The 25,975-nt window shown below is 44.4% G+C and overlaps 1 protein-coding gene across 1 annotated transcript in view; it reads left to right on the forward strand.

Annotated features, from left to right (window-relative positions):
* HUWE1 (HECT, UBA and WWE domain containing E3 ubiquitin protein ligase 1) overlaps positions 1–25,975 on the forward strand; it is a 484,118-nt gene that overhangs the window by 130,974 nt on the left and 327,169 nt on the right. Inside the window, exons 23-29 of the mRNA XM_082264230.1 lie at positions 3,622–3,798; positions 4,048–4,293; positions 7,949–8,082; positions 9,406–9,503; positions 16,639–16,824; positions 16,915–17,131; positions 18,485–18,607. Coding sequence (XP_082120356.1) covers positions 3,622–3,798; positions 4,048–4,293; positions 7,949–8,082; positions 9,406–9,503; positions 16,639–16,824; positions 16,915–17,131; positions 18,485–18,607 — 1,181 coding nt within the window. The remainder of the gene's footprint in view (positions 1–3,621; positions 3,799–4,047; positions 4,294–7,948; positions 8,083–9,405; positions 9,504–16,638; positions 16,825–16,914; positions 17,132–18,484; positions 18,608–25,975) is intronic.

Here is a 25,975-nt window from a genome sequence, read left to right on the forward strand (position 1 = left end):
ATATTTTATATATATATATATATATATATATATTTTATATATATACACATATATATATATTTTTTTTGACCCATTATCGGCAACACCGATATATCGGTCGCTAATATGCACTTTCCCCGATATATCGGAATCGGCCCCTGAGGTTCCCAATATTGCCGATATTTCGGGAAAGTGCTGTACTGGAGTGATGCCTGCAGCTAGAGGCATCACCCCAGTACCGGGTTCCATAGCTGGCGGTCGGCTGTCTTGTAATGACAACCGATGCGGCTCATAAGCCGCTGAGCTATCATTACAAGGAGCTGGAGGGGATGCCTTCCCCCTCCCCTCCCGCTGCCTTCCATGGCTCGCCTGTCCCACCGGGTCTTTTGGACCCCCAGACCCTTCCACAACAGTACCTATGAAATAATTAATTTTTTTTTTAAATGTCCGAAAATATTGGCCGATACCGATATCCGATGACCAAGTGTCGGCATTAAAAAAACAATATCGGTCGATCATATATAGATAGATATATAAAGATATATATATATATATATAGCTATATATCTCAAAAAACGTAAAGGAACACATGAAAGGTCTCAATGGGGAAATAAAAATCTCATGCTGGGTAAAGTGTTAGGAAGAAAAGGATGCTACATTGTTTAATGGAAATTTAAATTATCACACTACAGAGGGTTGAATGCAACAATACCTCGAAAAATAAAAGTGAAGAAATGATGAAGCAGGCTAGTCCATCTTGCTGAAATTTTATTGCAGCAACTCAGAATGTTACCCAGTAGTTTGTATGCCCCACTTTCTTGTATGTATACCGGACAAAATCAGGACATGCTCCTAATGAGATGATGGATGGTGTCCTGGAGTTTTTTCTCCCAAATCTGGACTAGGGCATTACTGAGCTCCTGAACCGACTGAGGTGCAACCTTGGCGGCCTCAGATGACCTGAAACACAATATGCCATTCAATGGTATTGATTCTTTCATCCTCCAGGAACTGACTGCATACTCTCGCCACATGAGGCCGGGCATTGTCGTGCACCAGGAGGAATCCAGGTTCCACTGCATCAGCGTAGAGTCTGACCGTGCGTCCAAGGATTTCATTCCAATACCTAATGGCAGTTAGGGTGCCATTGTCCAGCCTGTAGCGGTCTGTGCATCCCTCCATGGATATGCCTCCCAAGACCATCACTGACCCACCACCAAACCTGTCATGCTGAACAATGTTCTAGGCAGCAAAAGCATTCTCCCCGGCTTCTCCAGACCCTGTAACGTCTGTCACGTGCTCTGGGTGAACCTGCTCCCATTTGTGAAAAAGCACAGTGCGCCAGTGGCAGACCTGCCAATTTATGGTGTTCAATGGCAAATGCTAATCGATGTCCACGGTGCCAGACAGCACAGGGCAAAATGCCAGTGGCCTCCACCTGTAAAACCTTTACGGTTTTGGATGATGTCTCATTGTTGCCCATCTAGTGCACCTGTTAATCTGATTCAGCTGCTTATTAAAATAAAAAACCCCCTCTGCTACCTACCTGACCGGATCAATATCCCAGGCATTTAATTGACTTCATGCAATACTGATTAAAAATGTTCCTTTAATTTGTTTTTAGCAGTGTATATATGAAAGGTTTTACCTGACGAGATTGTTTTTCTGCCCATCCAGTTCTTAGTTTTTTACAGGTCTGCCACACAGCAGAAGCCTGTCTGTTAGGGCAGGAGACCGCATTTACTTTTTCTTCACTGTAGTTAACTGGACAGTTTTTGGAGAAGCAGCAGACCGATTTTGCTTATCTTTTGCACTGTTCTCTCCCAACTGTTAGTATGTGCCCTGTTAACATATACAGTGCCTTGCGGAAGTTTTCGCCCCCCCTTGAACTTTGCTCCCTTTTTGCCACATTTCATTTCAGGCTTCAAACTTAAAGATATAAAACTAATTTTTTGTGAAGAATTTACAAGTGGGACACAATCATGAAGTGGAATTAAATTTTTTGGATATTTCAAACTTTAACAAATAAAAAAAACAGAAAAATTGGGCGTGCAAAATATTCAGCCCCTTTACTTTCAGTGCAGCAAACTCAGTTCAGTGAGGATCTCTGAATGATCTAATATTGACCTAAATGACTAATGATGATAAATAGAATCCACCTGTGTGTAATAAAGTCTCCGTATAAATGCACCTGCACTGTGATAGTCTCAGAGGTCCGTTTAAAGCGCAGAGAGCATCATGAAGAACAAGGAACACACCAGGCAGGTTCGAAATACTGTTGTGAAGTTTATAACCGGATTTGGATACAAAAAGATTTCCGAAGCTTTAAACATCCCAAGGAGCACTGTGCAAGCAATAATATTGAAATGGAAGGAGTATCAGACCACTGCAAATCTACGAAGACCTGGCCGTCCCTCTAAACTTTCAGCTCATACAAGGAGAAGACTGATCCGAGATGCAGCCAAGAGGCCCATGATCACTCTGGATGAACTACAGAGATCTACAGCTGAGGTGGGAGATTCTGTCCATAGGACAACAATCAGTCGTATACTGCACAAATCTGGCCTTTATGGAAGAGTGGCAAGAAGAAAGCCATTTCTTAAAGATATCCATAAAAAGTGTTGTTTAAAGTTTGCCACAAGCCACCTGGCAGACACACCAAACATGTGGAAGAAGGTGCTCTGGTCAGATGAAACCAAAATCGAACTTTTTGGCAACAATGCAAAACGTTATGTTTGGCATAAAAGCAACACAGCTCATCACCCTGAACACACCATCCCCAATGTCAAACATGGTGGTGGCAGCTTAATGGTTTGGGCCTGCTTTTCTTCAGCAGGCACAGGGAAGATGGTTAAAATTAATGGGAAGATGGATGGAGCCAAATACAGGACCATTCTGGAAAAAAAAAACCTGATGGAGTCTGCAAAAGACCTGAGACTGGGACGAAGATTTGTCTTCCAACAAGACAATGATCCAAAACATAAAGCAAAATCTACAATGGAATGGTTCACAAATAAACATATCCAGGTGCTAGAATGGCCAAGTCAAAGTCCAGACCTGAATCCAATCGAGAATATGTGGAAAGAACTAAAAACTGCTGTTCACAAACGCTCTCCATCCAACCTCACTGAGCTCGAGCTGTTTTGCAAGGAGGAATGGGCAAAAATTTCAGTCTCTCTGGGGTCCGTGACCGAGCGGGAGTGGCTGTGAGGGGCTGTCCGCCGCAGTATATGTACTTGCGGCGGTCAGCAAGTGGTTAAGAGAGTGAATTAAGATTTCACCTGTAATCTACCAAGATGGCCACCGTCATACAGCGAGACAGTAAGAACAAGATAAGGGAAGTCCTGTAGTAATGGGTAGATCAGCTTCCAGTAGAGACTACAGGCAATACTGGTAACTGATCCTTCGCCCTCTGACTGCCTCTTTTTGGTCACAGCTTCTATAGTTCAGATTTCTTTAAAGTGAAAGCATTGTAAACTTATTCTGTTTCTCAAAGTCCAGTTTATTCCTAGCAGAGAATATCTTGCTGTGACTTTTTATTTTATTTTTTATGTACGGTCGTGTATTTGTTGTGGTTATTTTTTGTGATAACTTTTTTTTATTCTGATTCTGCATTTCCTTTGCTTGATGTTGTCTTCACAGATGAAATTTGTTGAATCGATACTGAGCAACAACACAACAGATGATCACTGCCAGGAATTTGTGAGTCAAAAAGGCCTTCTCCCACTGGTCACCATTTTGGGCCTTCCTAATCTACCTATTGACTTCCCCACATCTGCTGCCTGCCAGGCTGTGGCTGGAGTATGCAAATCTATTTTGGTAAGTTTCAAAAAGTCTAGTGAGAATTGTTTTACGCACTTGAGGTACACAGAGCTTGCCGGGTCCTAAAGTGTCTTAAAAAAAAAAAAAAATGCTGCTTTGTGTTCCCAATTGACCGCTTTCTAATACTGTACTAGAAGATGGGATCTTACACTAAGGTTTTATATGGTAAGCTGGTAAATATTTTTTTTTTTTCAGTGAAAAAATATATACTTTCTTTTTTTTTTTTTTTTTTTTTAACCTCTTTAGACATTGTCTCATGAGCCCAAGGTCCTTCAGGAAGGACTTCTTCAACTGGACTCTATACTTTCCTCTCTGGATCCTCTACATCGGCCAATTGAGGCACCTGGTGGATCTGTGTTGTTACGAGAATTGGCCTCGGCAGGGAATGTTGCAGATGCTACCCTCTCAGCCCAGGCAACACCATTGCTTCATGCCCTTACAGCTGCCCATGCTTACATTATGATGTTTGTCCATACTTGCCGAGTGGGACAGGTAAGAAGCTACCTCCCTGCTACAGGGAAGTCACTTTTTGTTCAGTAGAACTCCAAATAGATTTCAGTTGGCAATGGAGGTCTAGACTTCCCAACCTGTTTGGAGACTCACGAAGCCTCAACCACTGGATCTTTTGTCCAGTGAGCGTGTCTTGCCAGCCAACAAAGCGCTCTCATTGGGCAGGGGACACAGGTGAATAAAGCTTCCTCTAGTCGATGGTTCAATGAGGAGGTTGGCAGTGTTTCAGATGGGTGCAAGAAAAGGTTTTTCTGGATGGGTATGGTGTTTTTAGGTATGCTGTGTGAATGGTAACGCACAAATAAAACATAGGTTTGAGGTCTCATCTGTATCGTCAAAAGTATACAGTGGTGATCGAAAGTTTGGGCACCCCAGGTAAAAATTTGTATTAATGTGCATAAAGAAGCCAAGGAAAAATCTCCAAAAGGCATCAAATTACAGATTAACATTCTTATAATATGCCAACAAAAGTTAAGATTTTATTTCCATCATTTACACTTTCAATATCACAGCTTGTAAACGCTTTTTGTAGCCAGCCAAGAGTCTTTCAATTCTTGTTTGAGGTATCTTTGCCCATTCTTCCTTACAAAAGTCTTCCAGTTCTTTGAGATTTCTGGGCTGTCTGTCACGCACTGCTCAGGAGATTGCGAAGGCCATGGCAAAACCTTTAGTTTACGCCTCTTGATGTAATCCCCCGTGGATTTCGAGGTGTGCTTAGGATCATTATCCATTTGTAGAACCCATTCTCTCTTTAACTTCAGCTTTTTCACAGATGGCATCAAGTTACCATCCAAAATTTGCTGACATTTTATTCAATTTTTCCTTCTACTCGTGAGGTGTTCCCTGTGCCACTGTCTGCAATACAACCCCAAAGCATGATTGATCCACCCCCATGCTTAACAGTTGGACAGAGGTTCTTCTCATTAAATTCTGTCCCCCTTCTCCAAATGTACCTTTGCTCAATCCGGCCAAAAAGTTCAATTTTAACCTCATCGGTCCACAGAACTTGCTTCCAAAATGCATCAGGCTTGTCTATATGTTCATTTGCAAAGTTCAAACGCTGATGTTTGTGGTGAGGACGTAGAAGAGGTTTTCTTCTGATGACTCTTCCATGAAGACCATATTTGTACAAGTATTTCTTTGTAGTGGAATAGTGCACCACAACTCCAGTGTCTGCCAGATCTTTCTGGAGGGATCGTGCAGCCAAACGTGGGTTTTTAAATGTTTTTCTCACAATCCTGCGAGCTGTTCTGTCTGATATTTTTCTTGGTCTTCCAGATCTTGCTTTAACTTCCACTGTTCCTGATGACTGCCCTTTTTTTTTTTTTTTTTTTTAACAATACTTTTATTGAAACTTGTCAAATATACAAGAAGAGTGGCAGTGCAAAGATACGAACATATGTCAAGAAAACACTGAAACTGAAAAGCACTTGGTCCATGACATGAGCGTACTAACAAGCTTCAGGTTTAACCCTGAGACATTACCAAATGCAGAGAACCTGTCCCACAGGGAGACACTCATAGTATGAGGGAAGGGAGAAGGGAAAGAGCAGGTTAGAGGAAGGGAGGGGGGGGGGGGGTTATGAGCAAACGAAACATACATGGCTATAACGAAGAAACAAGTGGTAAGGCAGACGGAGTCATAAGTATGGAGGCACGTAATTCAATAAAGTAGTGACATTTATCATGACTAGCATCTTAAAACCAAAATAAGGCAATGTTGCAGGACGAACAATTAACAGTGGCATGTCAAGGTGGATTACTCAGGTCCCCTAGGGTGAAGGGGAGGGGCAATTAACAGAAGCAAAGAGATTCCACTTGGACTGGAATGGAAGGGGGGTCGGATGTGGCTGAAGTGCAGGGTCCTTGCAGTCTTTGCTCCACAGTGCTATGAGGTCCGATTGCAGTTCAGTGATTGTTGGAGGGGAGGTGTCCATCCAATGCATAAGTATGGTTCTGCGTGCTAGCATATAGCATATGGAGAGCCATGGTTTGTGTTTCTGAAGTGATGCTCTGTGTTTGGGGGGGGGGGGGGGTGGAGTTAAGTTGCGTGTCCAGATAGCCAAAAAGCAAAGCATAAACATCCTTAGGTAGAGGTGATCCCAGCAAACGGGAGACAAAGCAAAGAAGTTTATCCCAGAAGGCTGAGATAGGGGCATTCCCAAAACCTATGAAGTAGAGAGGGATGTAAGAAGTTGCATGAAGAAGTTGGGATGAAGTGATGGTGTTGAAGGTCCCGCGAGTTGCGAAGGTGGGGACTTCCATTTCTTGATTACATTCCGAACATCTGAAAACGCTTTGCTATCTTCTTATAGCCTTCTCCAGCTTTGTGAGCGTCAACTATTTTCAGTTTCAGTTTTCTAGACAACTGCTTAGAAGATCCCATGGTGCTGATTGTTGGGGCAAGATCAGATGAGTCTGGGCATTTAAAACCTTTGAGATTGACATCACCTGGTCTTCCCAGACAATGGTTGAGAATAGTCCATGACACTGGCCGGTCTCAGCCTTGCAAAGGGGGCAGTGCATGCTATAAATTCTGCAGGGTACCCAAACTTTAGCAGACACAATTTTTTTGTTTTCTGTAATTTTGAAAGTGTCAACAATGGAAATAAAATCTAACTTTTGTTGACATATTATAAGAATGTCTAAGCTGTAATTTGATGCCTTTTGGAGATTTTTCCATCTTTCCTTGGCTTCTTTATGCACATTAATACAAATTTTTACCTGGGGTGCCCAAACTTTCGATCACCACGGTAACTGATTTTGGGTAATATTTTTAAGGGAGAATTCTACATTCATGGGAAGTCATGGGAGCAATGCTCTATCATCGTGCGTGTTAGTACGGCGGTCTGTCATGTTTTTTTTTTCCTGTTCCTCTTGCTGGGTTAAATGGAAAAAAAAACAAAAAAAAAGCTGTGTGTACCAGGCTGAAGTCAGCTGTTGACAAATTGCAGAGTAGTCTTTAGGACTTGTTCACACCACTTGCAGTGCTGGAGCGTGCCTTCTCCCTTTCCCACACATTTAGCATGTGCAAGTGCATTTAAGGGCACCAAAACGCATGGTACTGCAGTTCCACCTGGGGTGGCATGAGTTTAAAAGTTGTTCCTGCAGCTCTATTTGCACATTCCTGTGTATTTGGAAGCCCATTGAAGATAATGGGCTGCCCTAAATGCGCATAGCAGGAACGTACAAACGGAGAACTTGGATGCACCTTTAGGCTCGGTTTCCACTAGTGCGGCTACGAAGTTGTGCTACTTTTAGCACGACTTCGTAGCGAATGTAAACTGCGGCTTCAGTGAAACATGTCCCTCATATATAGAGGGAAGTCGCACTGAAAACTGCTCAAAAGTAGTGCACGATCGACTTTTGAAGTCGCCGCAACTGAAGTCGCGGAAGTGGAAACGGGCCCCATTGAAAACAATGGGTTTTGACTTGCTGTGCGACTTGACATGTGTCAAGTCGCACTAGTGGAAACCGAGCCTTATGGTGTGAACCAGCCCTGAGCTCTGGCCACTGACTAGTTGTAAATGAGTGTGGTAGTTCATATTTACATAACTTAAATACCGTAAAATAAAAAACTTGGAAACCATTATTTTTCTTCTAACTTTTCTTTCTCATTTTTACTGTGATTCACTAGAGTGAAATCCGTGCCATCTCTGTGAACCAATGGGGATCTCAGTTGGGACTGAATGTTTTGAATAAGCTCAGCCAGCTGTACTGCTCTCTGGTGTGGGAAAGCACTGTCTTACTTTCTCTCTGCACACCTAACAGGTACTTCTAAAGGGTTGGATTGTTTTTTTTTTTTTTTTTCTGTATGTGACTATAAACAAGCTTTAACCACTTAAGCCCCGGAAGATTTTACCCCCCTACAGTATATTCAATTTCTTTCATATATTTAGGCCAAAATGTATTTAGCTACATGTCTTTGACAAAAAAATTCTCAAGGAGCGTATTTTTAACCGCTTTAAGACTGTAAGATTTTACCCCATTCCTGACCAGGCCATATTTTGCGATTCGGCACTGTTACTTTAACGGACAATTGCTTGGTCGTGCGACACTGTACCCAAATTAAATTGATGTCCTTTTTTCCCCCACAAATAGAGCTTTCTTTTGGTGGTATTTGATTACCTGTGCGATTTTTACTTTTTGCGCTATGAAAACGGCGTCAATTTTGCAAAAATAATATTTTTCACATTTTTTTATGAAATCCCCCCCCCCCCCCCCCAAAAAAGCTAATCAAAATTTTTTAACATTTTGGGCCAATTTTCTTTTTACCAAATGTTTGGTAAAAAAATATTGCAAAATGCGTATTTTGATTGGTTTGCGCAAAAGTTATTGCGTTTACTAACCAAGGGAAAGATTTTTGTCATTTTTGTTTTTTTTTTTAAACGCGTAATGGCGGCGATCTGCAATTTTTTTTTTTTTTTTTTGCGGGACTGCGACATTGCGGCGGACAGATCGGTCCCTTGACTGACATTTTTGATACTTTTGGGGTTACCAGTGACATTTCTACAGTAATCAGTGCTATACATATGCACTGTTACTGTAAAATTACACTGACAGTCAAGGGGTTAACTTTTTTTGAGAGGGATGGGTTATGTGTGTCCCTAGGGGCGTGATTTTAACTGTGATTGGCTGTGGATTGAGGTGTAGGAACAGTGATCAACGGTCCTACATAGTAGAACCGTATGATCACCATTCCTACACAGGGGAGAATGACAGGCGGCTTGTTTACATCAGCTGCCTGCCTTTTGCCCTCTCCTCCCAACGATCGCGACTGACCGGCGGACATCGGGTCCGCCGGTCACACGCACGCGCGGGGGGTGTTTTTCCGTGACCACGCGGGAGCGCACCTCTGGCGGCGCTCCCTCGACCCTCACAGGCTAGCGACGTATCCCTACGTCGCTCTGCCTGTGAGGGGCTGACCACCGACGTAAATAGTCGTGCGGCGGTCGGCAAGTGGTTAATGAGTTACTCCTATCGGAACCTTTTTATATATTCATCATTCAGACTGTTTAGACCTGGCGAGTGTGAAACTGAAAAATCTAACTTGTGATAGCTGGTAAATCGAATTTGCTTTATTTTTACTGTCAGCCTGCCCCCTGGATGTGAGTTTGGTCAGGCCGACATGCTGAAACTTGCTCCCAAAGAAGAGAAAACTACCCCACTGCCCCAAGGAGCCAAGAGAGCAGGTATGGCTTTCACTTTTTTTTTTTTTCCTTATTCATGTTGACTGTATTTGTTTTAATGAAATATTTGCAATGGTATTTTATGCATGACTCCTTGAAAAAAACAAAACAGTCCTTGCAATATTTACTCAGGATATGTACTTGAGTGCCCCCTGAAATTTGGAACACCTTCACTTTGAATAACAGAAGCGGTAGATCCTTATATCTCACTGCTTAAAGCGGATTTCCATCCAGAAATTGAACTTGCGCTTTAAAGCCTCCTGACCCCATGGCATGCCACATTTGGCATGTCTTTTTTTTTTTTTTTGGTGGGGGTGGGCGGAGAGAGTGGTTACCTAGATTTGACAGGTATCCGCTCCCACTTCTGCTCGAGCCGCCTAGTGGAATTTCTCCTCTCCCCCTCCCTGCAATCTTCTGGGACACGGAGATTGCAAAAGATTGTCTATCCACTCAGGTCACGCAAAAGACTCTCACCTGGCTGTAAAGCCACAAGCTGTCATAGACGGGGTGCCCACACTAGAGATGCCGGCGCTACAGGGAGAAGAGGGAGCGAACAGAGGCTCCCGCCAGCTGGATCGTGGGACAGGTGAGGTCATGTTTATTAAAAGTCAGCAGCTGCTCATTTTGTAGCTGCTGACTTCTAATAAACACAAAAATGGGTGGAACATCGCTTTAACAAGGGGATTGAGATCTTAGTCTAGACTCCTTCTTTTAAGAATCCTGTGAATGGACGCCCTCACTAAATACAAACTAGCTGCCATCCTTTGCACCTTTGTCAGTAGAGAGAGGGGGTGAAAGTTCTCCACGAATACTTTGCAAGAGAAGGTTCCACTCCAAAATGTAGTTGATCTTGCAGATCTGGTACAAGCAATTTTACAGGGTGGATGTCCTGGCCTCTACTGATGTGCGATTCAGTTGCAAGGTTCTTCAAGCTGTAGTCTGGAGTGTTTGATCTGTTGACTATTGTTTTCCATTGTTTGCTGCTGTTTATTTTGCCCAGCCCTTAGTTTATTGCTTGGGTACATCCCATGATCTAGGACTACAATCCTGTAACGTTCCCTAAAGGTAGTGGGTATATTGTGGAATATTGTACAGGACACAGAGCCTTCCTCTTTGCCGGTGACCAGTAACCTGAAGGTAGTGGCATATAACCCAACATCTATGACTAAATGTCCTGTATGGTACTCCAAGATATTGAATTTATGGCGAAGTAAAAATTGCCCATTTTTGTATTTTATGTAAAATCCTTCTAGTCCACTGAAGGATACAGGTCTCAGCCTTCTTATGGTCATGCTCTTGGTACAGTTCGCTACAAACTGAGGCATTCTGATAGTGTGATAGGTTATCTGGGTTGGCTTACAGATGTTTGCCAGTGTCCATTCCTCCTTTAGGCAGCCATATAGACTGACAAATATGACTGTGTCCCTGAACAGACTTTAAAGAAAACAATTTTACGATGAGTACAAATTTCCTATTTTATATATTAGTTTTGTTGCCAAGGGGAAGGAGCAATGCTGTACTGGTTAATTTCTTTGACCTACTAGAGAAATGGCTTTTACATTAAATAGAAAAAAACTTTTCTTTTTAGTTCGTCAATGGACACCGTGCTCGATCAAGACTATAGGGTTATAGCGCTTCCCGCATGAGTATGACTAGGCAGAACAAACAATTTGGCTATGTCTATGGGCCGTCCTCAGCTGCTATATAGCCCCCTCTCTGCTATAGGTATTCAGTTTGTTTCAATCTAGTCAGGAGTAAAGACCTAGGGTCCTTGCTGGGATATTTTGGTCCTAACAACAATTTTTTTTTTTTTTTTCTCTCTCCCGTGTATCTTTTTGCTTTTTCTCCTAGGAGATCTACAATCAACTGCTGGGTGACAGGCTGGATAATTTAGATCCAGTGGTCCTCCAGGCCCTCCAGCGAACGGATGCAGCTAGACGCTATGTTTGCCCCGACATAGCCTCCCAGACAGAGGCTGGTTCACATATATGCGATGTGGGAACCCTGCCAATCCACTGCAGGTTCCCGCATCACATTCAAATCGCAGGCAATTCAAACTGCCATATGTGAACCTCTGGGAATGTCAATACAAAGTTAACGACACTCCCAGATCAGTTCGCTTATCGCAGTGCGAACTGACAGTTCGGACATGAATCCGATGGCATTTGTGTGAACAACCCTGCGATCCGATTCCGCTGCGGACCAAAAAAGGGTCCTGTGCGTGTTCTGTCTGAATTGATGCGAATTCGGCCATACAATCTGTATGGCTGAACTCGCATAGCACAGACATCGCATGTGATTTTCATAGCAGGGCGCTCCGAATCACATGCAATGTCTGTCATTGCTATAGTGTGAACTGGGACTTGCAGGGTCGCATACGACCAGGCGCTGGTCCGAGTGGCAGCGTCCCCTTGGAAAACAACTAGCTCACTTTGGCGGCGAGGAGTTCTGTCTGGAGCGCCACGGATCGGTAAGTACAGTCCCCCCTCTCCCCCTTTGTGCAGTTTGGAGTTGATCTGGGTACCCTCTAGATTCCCTCCTCCCATCCTAATCCCTCTCATCTACTACAGCTGTATGTGGGTAGCTGCAGCCATACAATCTGTATGGCTGAACTCGCATCACACAGACATCGCATGTGATTTTCAGAGCAGTGCGCTCCGAATCACATGCAATGTCTGTCATTGCTATAGTGTGAACTGGGACTTGCAGGGTCTCATACGACCAGGCGCTGGTCCGAGTCGCAGCGTCCCCTTGGAAAACAACTCGCTCACTTTGGCGGCGAAGAGTTCTGTCTGGAGCGCCACGGATCGGTAAGTACAGTCCCCCCTCTCCCCCTTTGTGCAGTTTGGAGTGGATCTGGGTACCCTCTAGATTCCCTCCTCCCATCCTAATCCCTCTCATCTACTACAGCTGTATGTGGGTAGCTGCACATCCAAGCCATCTGATTGGTCTAGCCTGTCTTTCTATACATTCTGCTGCAGTATCATCCTGCTATTGATTTGTGCTGGCTGCCACCTTCAGTTGTGTGCAAACGTCCAGTCACAGAAATATGCTGTGTGTGAATATGGCCAGGCTTGCAGATTACAGCTGTGGAATACAGGACAGGGACAGGATAACTGACGACAGCATATTAATGTATGTAATGTACCTTGTGCAAAAGCCGGGGGCCCAGTGCAGAAGGCGCAGCGAAAAGTCCTGGGTGGCTTCAAGCCAGCCTTTAGCAGCGTCCGGCGTCCATGTTTGTGTAGTCAGTCAGTGATGTCACTTCGGCTATTTTGCCATTGTCCAGTGTAATGCTGGAGATTTCCAGAGCCATGCTGTGTCTGGGCTCTTGGACCTCCTGCTTCCCAGGATATATGAACTGGTGGCACTTATGGCAGCTGCTGGGTTCGGCGCTCCTCTGGCTGGTAGTGGTGAGTCCTTGGGGGTCCCTATCTCTCTGCTAGTAGGTGCAGAGAGATAGGGGTCTCTCTCTCTGCTAGTAGGTTCCCCCGAGTAAGGCCTTCAAAGGAGTAGGACTAGGCGGAAAAGAGTTGGATTATGCCCATAGGGCATTCCCAAGAGTAATACTCCCACTTCCTGCTCTAGCTCTTCAGTTTTTTTTTTTTTTCTGCCTAGTCAGGAGTAAGGACCTAGTTCCTTGCTGAGATCCGATTCTGGCATTTTTTCCTTTTTAAACTGAATTTTATTTTCTGTTCCCGTAAGAACTACAATCAACTGCCTGACTGGGCGACGGACTGGATACCTAGATCCTTACGGTCTTCTTGGTTTGGCCAGCGAATGCGCAGGCCTCAGCTCTGCGCTAGGTTGGCCGCGACATAGTCTCACTAACGGGGGCTGGCCAGCGAGTTAAACGCTTTGCAAAGGACACATAGTCCTGGACACGACCTGAGTCGCAGCTTACCTCTAACCCACAGCACCCCCCATTCCAAGATAGGGAGGTGGTCTGCCCGGAATGGTGCCCACCCAGTTTGTTGTGCGTTTTACACGTTCGAGAATATTATTCTGCACGAGTATAACGAGTTCTTTTTAATCTATTAATTTCTTTTTAAAAGCGTATCCCAATCTTAGTGAAAACAGTCTACAGTAGGGAATATACAAGTATATTTATTCACAAGACCTGTATTCACCATAAATGATCAGACTTGAGGTAACGCAAAGATAATTTTACATAAAATACAAACTTAAAACGATAAATTCCTTCCAGTTCTACTTCAATGGGTGATCCAGTTCCAAAATCAGACCATTTTCAAGGTTACTAGTTAAATCTGTTTACGGTCCCCAGGAATTAAGGCAAGGTACATCCAATCCTGGACATCAAGGCTTTGTACTTCTTGTGCGGTTACAGAAGTTTTGAATGGAGTCCCCACATCAAAGACGCTTACCTTTATATTTTATGATATGTCGGTCATCAGCGTTTCGCTTGCCGTGGGTGAGGAGCATGCTCTATTAATGGCATTACCCTTTGGTCACCACAGTTCCTCGGGTATTAACAAACATGTTGGCCAAACACACACACACACACATCATAGATTGAACTGGATGGACTGATGTCTTTTTTTTTTTTTTTTCAACCTCACAAACTATGTAACTAAAATAGAGATTCTTGCCAAGTGGGACAAGGATCCATAGTCTCTAGATAATCCTTTCTTTCCCTGTACTGGACGGTGGTCACCGCAGTTGCCAGCCTGTCCAGGTAAATCGCTTTCAGGAGTGCTTTGTAAGGATCTATCGGACAATGCCACAGCCGTGGCGTATGTCTATCACCAGCAGGGCACAAGTAGTGTCCTGGTGGTTCGGGAGGTAGCCAACTTTCCTAAGGTTCATCTGTGTCTCCGGTGGGGAACTCCCGAGGTGGACCTGTTGGCCTTTTGTCTCAACAGGAAGGTACAGAGAATTGTCACAAGGTCTCAGGATCCTCTGGGCGACATCAGACACACTGGTGTCTCCTTGGGGCCAGTTTCTTCTGATATACGTTTTTTCCCCACTAAAACCTCTGAGTCTTCTACGAAGGATCGAGGCAGACTGGATCCGGTCATCTCAGTGGCTCCAGACTGGCCTTGCCATTCTTGGTACATTGATCTGGTACGGCTGGTCACCAATGCCCCTTGGAGACTTTCTATCAGAGAATATTTATTGGCCCAGGGGCCAATCTTCCATCCTGCTTTGCAGTCGCTGGCTTTAACGGCTTGGCTGTTGAAGGCCATGGGTTGTCTGAATCAGTGATTCCCACGTTGTAAAAGACTTAAAAAAAAAAAATCTACCTCTAGGAAGGTTTTAGCATTGCGTTGGAAGGCGTACATTGCGTGGTGTGCGTCTCTTCCATTTCGGTCGCTCGGATTTTGGTATTCCTCTAACAAGGTGTTGAGCAGCGTCTGGCCTTGGGTGTACTGTCAAAGGCTAGGTTTTCGGCCTTGGCGGTCGTCTTTTGCCATCCTTGGGCTACACATTCATTGGTTCAACCTTTATTCAGGGGGTTTGCCACTTGGCTCCCCGGTGCGGTCTCTGTTGCCTCTGTGGGATCTCAATTTGGTGCGGTTGGTTCTCCAGTACTTGTCTTCCGGAAATATTCGTGAGATTCTTCTGATTACATTGTCCCCAAAGGTAGCCTTGGTGGCTATTACTTCTGCACGCAGGGTATCTGAGCTGGCGTCGTCTTGTCATTCACCTTAGCTGGTGGTTCAGAGATACGGTGGTGCTTCACCCTTGTCAGTTGTTCCTTCCTAAGGTTGTTTCTGGTTTCCATCTGAATGAAAACATTGTGTTGCTTTCCCTGTGTTCTAAGCCTGGACATCCTTGCACTCTCTGGATGTGGGTCGGGCGATCAGGGTGTACCTTGCAGCAACCTAGTCATTCAGGAAATCAGCCTTACAATCTGTCCTTACGCATGGACCTCGCAAAGGGTTTGTCGCATCTGCCGTGACCATTTCCAGATGGCCAAGAAGGGCAGTGGTGCAGGCCTAATTTCATTAAGAGTCAGGTTTCTCTATTCCCTATAAGGTGCTTTCTACGCCGGCGCTTAGTGCTTTACGGGCCTTCCGCCATCAGGCGTCGGTGGTGCAGGTTGGCCAGGCGCCCACCTGCTCGTCTATGCACATATTCACAAAATTTTATATAATAGATGTTCTGGCATCTGCGGATGCTGCTTTTGGCTGCAAGGTTTTGCAGGCCGCCGTTTGAGAAGATTAGTCCTCTTTGAGGGTGTATTTTTTTCAGGTGAGCTCCAGTTATTCCTGATTGAGCTCCATGTTATCTGGTTGGCTAGGTTTAGCCTTTTGGGAATTTTTTTCTGCTGTGTTTTTTCCCACCCCTTATGTTTGACACCGCTTTGGGACGTCCCAGTGGTCAGGAGGATTCTGGAGCGGTGTTAATTTAATGAATGTAAGAGAAAATTGGATTTTTGTCTTACCATAAAATCCTTTTCTCTGATGTTCATTAATGGACCCAGGACCCAGCACCCACCCCTCTATTGAGTTGGGTTATTTTTTCTTTTGACACTGCTTGCAACTAAAATGAGTGCCTATGGCAGGAAGTGGGGAGTATACCCCCTGGGACTGCCCCATTGGCGTGCTAAAGCTTTTTTCTGCCTAGTGTTCTCATGTAGGGTGCAGCATAACCCAATAGTCAAGATGATTCTGAAGCGGTGTCGGTCAATGAACATCAGATAAGGATTTTACGGTTAGACAAAAATCCACTTTTGGCATCTGCAGATGCTTCCTTTGGCCACAAGGTTTTGCAGGCTGCGGTTTAAGGCTGTTCACTCTTGAGGGATATTTTTCTTTACATTTTTATTTTAGATGGGTCTCCTGTTTCCTGGTAGAGCTCCTGTGACCCGGTTAGGGCTCTTGTGTTTAGCCTTGGGTTATTTTCCCCACCCCTCATTTTCTTTTTGGTACTGCTTTTGGTCGTCCCTATAGTTATGATTAATGGAGTGCTCCGTCTGTCGATGAACTAAAGAGAAAATTGAATTTTTGTACTCGCCGTAACTTCAAAACTATAGAGTATAGAGAAATGTTTTTTATGGCGAGTACAAAAATCCAATGGTAGTCAACTTATACTTACCTTTTGCCAAATAACCTAATCTATTATTTAAACCATTACAATTTCCTGTTTACATATTTTTTTTCCTTTATTTTAGAAGGGGAGGTTGAAAGCTCAGCTGCCAGTGAAGAAACGACTGGACTTTTAGAAGGTATTGGGCTGGATGGAGATACCCTGGCCCCCATGGAAACTGATGAACCAAGCACTTCCGACCCAAAGGGTAAGCCCAAGATCACCCCTGCGATGGCTGCCCGTATTAAACAGATCAAGCCACTGCTGTCAGGTAAGATAGAATAATATAGCACAATTAATGTCTGCCTGTACAAGTTTCAATCTAAAAATTTTCTGTTTAATAACATCTTTTTATTTTAAGCTTCTTCAAGATTAGGGCGTGCTTTAGCTGAGCTGTTTGGACTACTGGTTAAGCTTTGCGTCGGATCTCCTGTTCGGCAGAGGAGAAGTCACCATGCAGCAAGCACCACCACAGCACCCACTCCTGCTGCTCGTTCCACTGCGTCTTCACTTACCAAATTGCTTACCAAAGGCCTTTCATGGCAGCCGCCTCCTTATACCCCTACACCTAGGTTCAGGTAAGTGACCTATATTGAAATACACTGCTTGGCCAACAAAAAAAAGTCGCAACCAAAAAAAGAAAAAGGTCATGCACTCATACTTTGTTGGCTTTGATTATGGCATGCATTCTCTGTGGTATTAAGATAAGCTTCTGCAATGTCACAAGATTTATTTCCGTCCAGTGTTGCATTCATTTTTCACCAAGATCCTGTATTGAAGCTAGGAGAGTCAGACCACTGCATAAAGCCTTCTCCACTCCAACACCTCCCAGAGATTCTCAATGGGGTTAGGTTCTGGACTCTGTGGTGGCCAATCTCATGCTCCCTGAGCCACTCTTTAACAATTTGAGCCCCGATGAATCCTGGCATTGTCATCTTGGAATATGCCCGTGCCATCAGGGAGGAAAAAAAAAATCCATAGATAGAATAACCTGGTCATTTAGTATTGTCAGGTAGTCAGCTGACCCCATTCTTTGGACACACGCAGTAACTATCCAATAGGATAGTTACTAAATGCTTAGCTTAGTTAGTTCGCTTAGTTAATTCCAGGCGGCGACTTTTTTTTTTTTTTTTGGGCAAGGCAGTGTGTATATTATTTGGTGTGTGTGTGTGTGTGTGTGTGTGTGTGTGTGTGTGTGTGTGTGTGTGTGTGTATATGTGTGTAATATAAAAAGTCATATTTAAATTAAATAGTTTCTTTATCTTTGTGTAACATGAAGCAGGATATCTATGTAATTGACCTCATATGCTGTCAGAAATTCATTACACCAATGACTGCACTCTCATTCTAGGGCTATAATTCCCTTAAAAGGTTTAGTTTCTCTAACCCTAGAATTGGTCTGTTGCTAATGAGTTGGGGAAAGCTACTTCTGTAGGAGCCCAATCACAGATGCATTTTCTGACTGCTTCCCTTTAAAGTAGGGGTCTTCAAACTTCGGCCCTTTTCTTGCCCTTATCTGACCCTTGGGGCACTATTCATACCACTGATATGAGACACTTCTGCCTACCGACTCCAACAATGGGACATAATTGCTGCCACTGACATCCAACATTGGGACACTATTCCTTCCCCTAATACAAAAGATGGGGCACTGTTACTCCCACTAATGCCAGAAAAAAATCTCTATTCCTGCTGGCCACAGTCTTCCCCCACTTAAAGTCTGAAGGATATTCAACTTGCCCCTTGTTTAGTAAGTTTGCAGACTCCTGCTTTAAAATAACTGCCTAGTATTTTCAAAAGAGTTGTTACAGGGGGAGCCAGAGACCTTTCTTGGTTTTGCAGGTGTCTACTCTGTGCCAGCCTCCATTCATTTTATTACATGCCTCCCTAAACTAAGTCTTGTTTACTTTGCTTTTTTTTTTTAAAATTAGGTTAACATTCTTCATATGCTCTGTTGGCTTCACGTCTCCCATGCTGTTTGATGAGCGTAAATATCCTTATCATCTGATGCTACAGAAATTTTTATGTTCCGGTGGGCACAATGCACTTTTTGAGTAAGTAAACCTTCTTTGTTTCACTCAATGTTTTCAGAGAAGTCACAATGCTGCTAAACCTGAGTTTAGGGAAAGCTATAAGAAGTAGTACCTATACGGATGAAGTGCTGCTTACAGAAACTCCTGGAGTAATGTCTGTACCCTCAACTTTGGGTCATTTCTTATAACCTGTACAAATATATTGGTGCTAATGTATATTTATACAGATTTGCAATCACTAGGTTATGTATTCTACTGGCAGCTACCAAGTAATATGTTTTGAGAGATTAAGCATTTCACAATGCAGTTCGTCTAAATATTCCTCTTGAGCACTGTAGATATTTCAAGTTCTACTTGACTCACTTCACAAAACTGAAGAATTGACTTCTTGAATCATTTTTTTCTTAATCCTACAGTATTAAGCGCAGACAGATTCAGACATGGGGGAGTATAAGCAAGTACCTTCAGGTGATTGGACACTGGGGATAAAAACTGTGAGAACATATAACCCTTTGTGCCACCAGCAATCCTCAGGTGCTGCTAGTGTCTTTAGTTGGATGTATCTTCTCTGAACGTATTGTGAGTTTGTGGAATCGGTAACAAGTCTGCTCAAAAACTCCATGATTAAGGGGTTTGTGTGGTGGAAAGGCAAGACGTGTTGTGAATTCTCTAATAAGGCTGGGTTTTACATTGGTGATGGCTTTAGTGTGACCAAGTCATCATTTACTTGATGTGTGTACTGTGAGTGTTCCACTTACGAACTCCTTCAATAAACTTTTTCCTCTGAATTGTAGCCACAGAGAGGCATCTTGCACAGCTTTTGGATCAGTATACTATGGCAAAGGCTTTGAGGACTGTACTCGGACCCTACCGGAGAAAGCACACAGCGTTCCTGTAAGGTTGCTTTGGGCATTAGATCCAACATTCAGACACCCACCATGTGCAGCATGTTGGGATAGGGTTAGGAGTTCATTCAGCACCTGGAATTCCTGCCCGACTGCTCTAAGTTATTACGTAGATGACTTGGCTAACTCCCTGTGCCAGATGACCAGGGCTTTGTAGCTCTTCAGATGTGTAGACTCATTTTGGCTTAGATACTGGGCAGCAGAGCAGAGCATTCAAAACGCCTGGAAAGAATTCCCTTTATAGTTGGATGGCTTTTCAGCAACTAACTTTTCTGCATCTTTAAACAAAAAGGTCAATGGGGATAAGAGCACCCTGTTGCCTAGCAAACGCAAAGCTAAGACTTCTGCTTGTTAGTTCCCAACCTGTATGCAAAGGAAGATTTCCTTTTTGTTCCTCACATGCTTCTTCGAAGTTTATGCCAGGAAAGCAAATCTGATGCAAACCTTGGACTCCCAAACGGGTTGTGCCCAGGTTCCAAGCCTGCTGCACAATGAATTAAAGCCTCCCCTTCCACCCCACACATCTGAGTAGGGGGGGATGTCTGTCTGCCGCCTTGGCTGTCTGGGTTCAAGATATTCCAGACCTTTTGGGCTTAATGTGTAGTTATTCAGGGCTTTAAACTGGAGTTTCAATATCTGTCCCCTCCCAGATTCATGACCTCAAACCTGCTCTACTCTGCAGGGAGCACAGACAGGTGCTGGAGATGTTACCTTGTCCTGGGGGGTTCCCCTTAGGTGGATTCCCACGGTGGCCTCATACCTGGGGGGTCCTGAGCGCTTTGCTTAAGTGTGGGCATAGGCTTTCTGTGTAAGGGCAGCTGCCATTTTCCCTATGCTTCCTATACCTTTCTATTGGCACCATTTTGTTGTAGCCTGAGGCTACACAGGCAGAGTTTGGCCTCTAGTGATAATGTGTCACATTGTGTCAGAAGTTTCTCAGGCAGACAGAAGTTTCTGCAAACTGACTGCAGAGCGGCTGCTTTCCCAGCGGTGGAAAAAGGGAATTCCTCAGGCACACTTTGCTCTTGTTACCAAGTTAAAGGGGGACCCTGGATATAGCGCGGTATAGTGGTGTGGACCGCTATTTAAAGGGGCAGTACACATTTTTTTTTTCTTCTATTGTAAAATGGAGTCCCAATGTAAAAATTCCCCCTCTGACCTTATTTGGGCATCCTTGTCATCCGGATTGCCGTCTCTCATGTCTGTCTGCAGCCTTAGAAACTCTGGCGTCAAAGGTGGACCTTGTGATAAAACAAGTAGCTCCCCAAATAACAGCCTATGCCTTCTCGGTCTTCCGATTCAGAGCCTACTATGGTCGCCACGGACAATCCCATCCCTGAGCGATCTCTGTCCTTGCAATCAGATGGTGAGGAGGATGCGTCCTCTTCGGCTGCGGCTCGGTAACGCACTATGGTGGAAGCACTGATTCGTTCAGTGGGGGAAACATTGCAAATGCATGATAATCCCACACAGTCAGGAAAGCGAGTAGTTTATGGCTCCCGAAATGCCCAGAAGTTGGGTCAGGTGTTCCCTTGTCCCGAAGAATTTCACGATATTGTGAATGAGCAATGGCGGCGCATTAAGCACGTGCTGGTGGTGCCAAACCGTTTTGACCGCCTTTACCGTTTGCTGACTGTCTCAAATCGTTGGACAGTGTCGCCTAAGGTGAATCGGCCTGTTTCCAGGTTTAACAGATCTACGGTGGTTCCTGTGGAAGACTCCCTGTCGTTTCCGGACCCGGTGGATAGACAATTGAAATCCCTTTCCCGCCACCTACATTTGTTGGCGGGCTCGAATCCGTAGTCGCGTCCATCCTGGTTTCTCAGATGGTTACTGAAAGGGTTAAGGTACTTTAGGGGTGACCTGAACACTGAGACGGTTCCCCCGACTCTGCTCAAGCTCACGTCCCAGATGATCCAGACCATGGTGTATCTGTGTGATGCTGCCCTGGAAGCAGCTCCTCTGGTTGCCAGACTGAGAATAAACTCTTGTGTCCTTTACTGTACTTCAACATATGAACTTTACAGGTACGTCAAAATGTGTTTCAGTTGAGAAACCCAGGATCTTGGATATAGTGAAATTATGCTGCCGCCTACAGGAAGTTTGGACACTGGTTAACAGCAAATTTGTAACCTAGCCCTCAGTAGAACTTTTCTTCTGCCCAGCATGCCCCAGCATGTTTTAATTTCCAGTGTCCTGGTTAGGATGCTTGTTTTTCGCTCCCCTGAGAAAAGTCTAATTTTTGATAACTTTGTTTCGCCAATTTTGTTAATGGTTTTCTTTCGTTGACTCCAGTCAAAATGTATTGCCGCATCACATTTTGACCTGGTCTGTAGCCTGTATTGTTACTTTTGGGTACAGGGCTATGCGTTGGCTCTTGATAGAACTGAGAATACTGGTAAAAGTAAAACGCAGAGCCCTTTTCAGATCTAGAGTTGTGGCATTGCCTTAGATCTTGACCCTGTTTCTAAATGCTCATTCAATTAAGACTGTTCGGGCTAATGCAGCTGGAGCTACTTTATTTGCTCCTTTGGGTGACTTTCAAAATTCCTGCCGCCATTGGTTTCATTGTGGGTAAGGGTCAATGCTGAATGCCTTTGTCTAGATGAAGCACTGCTGCTGCTTCTGCTTGCAACAGAACACCACATTGTGCTCTGCAAGTATAAGCTGCAATGGATACTCTGGTTTTTATTCATCCCCACTGCATGCCTACAGTTACCTGGTCACTTATGGCTGTCATATCAGTCATCTGCCTCAGCTGTCCCCCCGTTTGTTAGTGCCTGAGGTCTTACCTTATACTTTGGCCTAGTTTTATTTTCTGCTATTCAGTGTAAAATGGCTGCAAATAGACACATGGGACAGTCCTATTTCTATGTAACTACTCTGTAACCTCTGAATGAACGGGGACCTGCAGTCTTAAACTGCTTCCTCTATTAGTGTATACCGTTAAGGTCATAGGCATATTCCTTAGTTCTGTCAGTTGAGTCCCCTGCCCTGTTATTTCCTTCAAATCCACCCAGGACTTTTTGGCCACACGCCCAACTCTTCACACTCTTAGAACTTTCCCCTGCAGTGTCCATCTCTGACCTCGTATATCTGAGGCCTTACAGCCTAGAACATCTGACGAGACTGTTTAGGGCACTGCAGTCTCCTGCTGTCACTTCAGATTTGCAGAGGTTCGTTTCCGATCTCATTGATGCTGTGTATGCTACCATGTAGTTGTAGAATCAATCTTTTTGAGCTTTCACAACTACAAAGGTATTCCTCTATGTGCCATGGAAGCATCCGAAACAGCCCAGAGCCCCACCGGAGTGTGTTTAAAATGTGGCCCTGTAGAAATTTTGTTAACTGTTGGTCCATACCCACTGTGGATCCATCAGTAACGCCACTCTGTCATTAACAGGGCAGCCACTAGAAAGGGGTACTTACCTTAAACAATTCTATTGACCGGCAAATGGAATCCCTCCTTAAATCTCCTTAAATCCCAGTCTGGTGTGCCTGCTTCTACCCTCTGTCCTGTGTTGGCAGTTACTTTAGTGTTGCAAACTTTATCCGATTTTGTTACATCCTTCAAAGGGGATCTCTCCACAGCCAGAGTAGCTATTTCATTCATGGAGCAGGTGGGCAAAATATCTGGAGCCTTGCACTTTTGATGATGGCTTGTATCAAGCATCATAGTTTGTCCTGTATGGTTCCCGATTCCTATACAGATGTAGAGTGCTCTGGTTTCTGCTGGGACGTAGATACCATATCCAAAGAGCATCTAATTCACTTGGCCTAGGCGTTTTCACCCTCCATCTCCTTCCACAGTTGGTTCCCTAAGGCTGAACTCCCATATAGCCCATAGTGTGTGAAGTCAGAGGCAGTGTTAATTTTGGCATTGAATTTTGAATTTGTTTTAGTTAGTTTTATGACTAAAATGCTATTTTAGTCCTATTTTTTTCATGTGTTTAGTTAAATTGCAATGCATTATTTAATTTCTATAGAATTTCCAAACTGTCATATACTGCTGGAGTAAAAAAAAAAAAAAAAGTTTCATATATGGTAATAAGGTTTGAACAAACTCACAGGTACAGATTTAGCCACTCTAGACGGTCTGAGGAGGCCTGTAATGCCCACAGTACTCTGGATGTTGGTATGAGAGCCCTGTAATTCTGTACATTAATGTGTATGGTGTTCTGAAGTGAGGCCTGTAATGCACAGTGCTCTGGGATGGTGGTCTGACTCTGAGAGACCTGTAATGCTGCACAGTGCTGGATCTGGATGGTTGTCTAAGGCTGCATTCACACTTGAGCGTAGCGTTTTTTACCGCGATTTTTACCGCGATTTTACCGCGATTTTTTCAGGCGTTTTTCATTGACATCTATCAAAAACGCTGGTAATCAGCCCAAAAAGAAGCTCATGTACTTTTTTTAGCTACAGGCGTTTTGCAAAACGCTCAGATGTGAACAGGGGCCATTTAAATGAATGGGGTTTTACTTGTTGGGCGTTTTGGAAGAGTTTCTTTTGAGCGTTTTTGGAGCTGAAAACGCCCAGGTGTGAATGGAGCCTAAGGGATGGCCTGTAATGCGCAGTGCTTTGGAAGCAGGTGGTCAGAGGAGGCCTGTTATGCACACAGTGCTCCCGACAGACGGTGGTCTGAGGGGAGGCCTGTAATTGTAATGTATGCACTCAGTGCTCTCTGCTGTTGTTGTCGTGAGTCGATGCCTGTGATGCACAGCGCTGCTCTGGACGGTCGTCGGGCTCGCAGCCAATTTCAGCTCATTAAGGTTTGCATGGAATCTGGGTCTTGAATGAAGACAATGTGTTGCCTTCCTTGTGTCCCAGGCCAAAACATCCAAAGGAAATTGCTTTGCATGCCTTGGATATGGACCGGGCAATTGGGGTGTACCTGGCAGGTATGGAGTCTTTTAGGAAATCGGACTCGCTATTTTTGCGCACAGATGAGCCTGGGAAAGGGTTGTCCACTTCCTCTGCGATCATTTCCAGATGGATCAGACAGACGGTGGTTCAGGCCTATTCCATCAAGGGTCATGTTCCTCCTTTTCCTGTCAAGGCGTGTTCTACTCGGGCGCCTAGTGCCTCCTGGGCCTTCTTACCTCAGGCGTCAGTGACGCAGGTTTGCAAGGTGGCCACCTGGTCGTCTGTGCACACTTTCACAAAGTTCTACCAAGCGGATATCTCAAAGTTCTATAATATGGATGTGTTGGCATCTGTGGATGCTTCCTTTGGCCGCAAGGTTTTGCAGGTTGCTGTTTAGAGGACCTTGTCCTCTTTGAGGGTGTATTTTTGTTTTTAGGTAGGCTACACTTGTTTTAGTTGAGCTCCTGTTTACCTGGTTGGCTATAGTTTGCCATAGGATTTTCTTTTTCGCTGTTCCCACCCCTCATGTTTAACACTGCTTTGGGATGTCCCAATGGTTAAGAAAAATCAGGAACTGTGTCCCGTCAATGAACGAAAGTTTTGAATTTCCGTAAAATCCATTTGTCTGATGATCATTGATGGACGCAGCACCCACCCCTCTGGAGTTTTAATTTTTCAGGGAATGCTTGTAACAAAATTGAGTACCTATAGCAGAGAACGCGAGTATACCCCCTGGGACTGCCTATAGACGTAGCCAAACTGTTTCTGCCTAGTGTCCTACTTCTGCAGGGGGCAGTATAACTCAATGGGTAAGAAGATCAGGAGCTGTGTCCGTCAATGAACATCAGTTAAATGGATTTTACGAGAAGTCAAAAATCCCATTTTGTGCAGCGAAGGTCCTGCCTGGTAGGCATAGATCAATGGTGGGCTGTGTGCCTCACTTTGTCAGCAGGTGGTACACACTAGCTTCCTGCTGCAGGTACTCTCTTCTGTATATAGTTTTGTCAGGAGATCGTCACAGGATCCTCTCACCTGAGACTAGGTCCTAGTTCGGCTGACCCCATAGCCTTATGAAGGTCCGCCAGATTCTTTCCCTTCATCCCTTGATGCATATTCCTTGCCAGTCCAGGTTTCCTGTCCCTCACTCCATGGCTGTGTCCTTGCTAGATCTGAAGGGGTCAGTAGCAGTTTAGACCAATGGCTGCGGTCAGGATTAGACAGGCTCTGCAACATTCTTCTGCATGGTCCCAGCGACACCGCAGTGTGACAGGGAGGATGCTGTAGTTTCATTCTTGACTTCTGGTGCTATTTAGCAGTCTGGAGCTGAGGTTTAACTTCCATCTCTGCCTACCTTTTAGGGGTATCTCCCTTGTAGCCTATTCCTTCGGTCATGCTGACTTCACTGGGATCTAATCCTTAAGTTCTGTAGAATTCTCAGGAGTCACTTTGCACCCCTTGTGAGTGCTTGTGATGAACGTAAAGTTTTTGAGTGCAAGACCTTGAGCCTTTCTATGGAGAATTAGATTAGGAAGAAATAATGAACAATTAGAGTTTAGCATCCCCAGATATTTACTTAAAAATATTATCAACAAACTTCTTTTGATTAAAACCATATCACCTC

Source organism: Pelophylax lessonae (assembly GCF_965119305.1).
Source record: "Pelophylax lessonae genome assembly, chromosome: 7".
In the NCBI taxonomy this organism is placed as follows: Eukaryota; Metazoa; Chordata; class Amphibia; order Anura; family Ranidae; genus Pelophylax; species Pelophylax lessonae.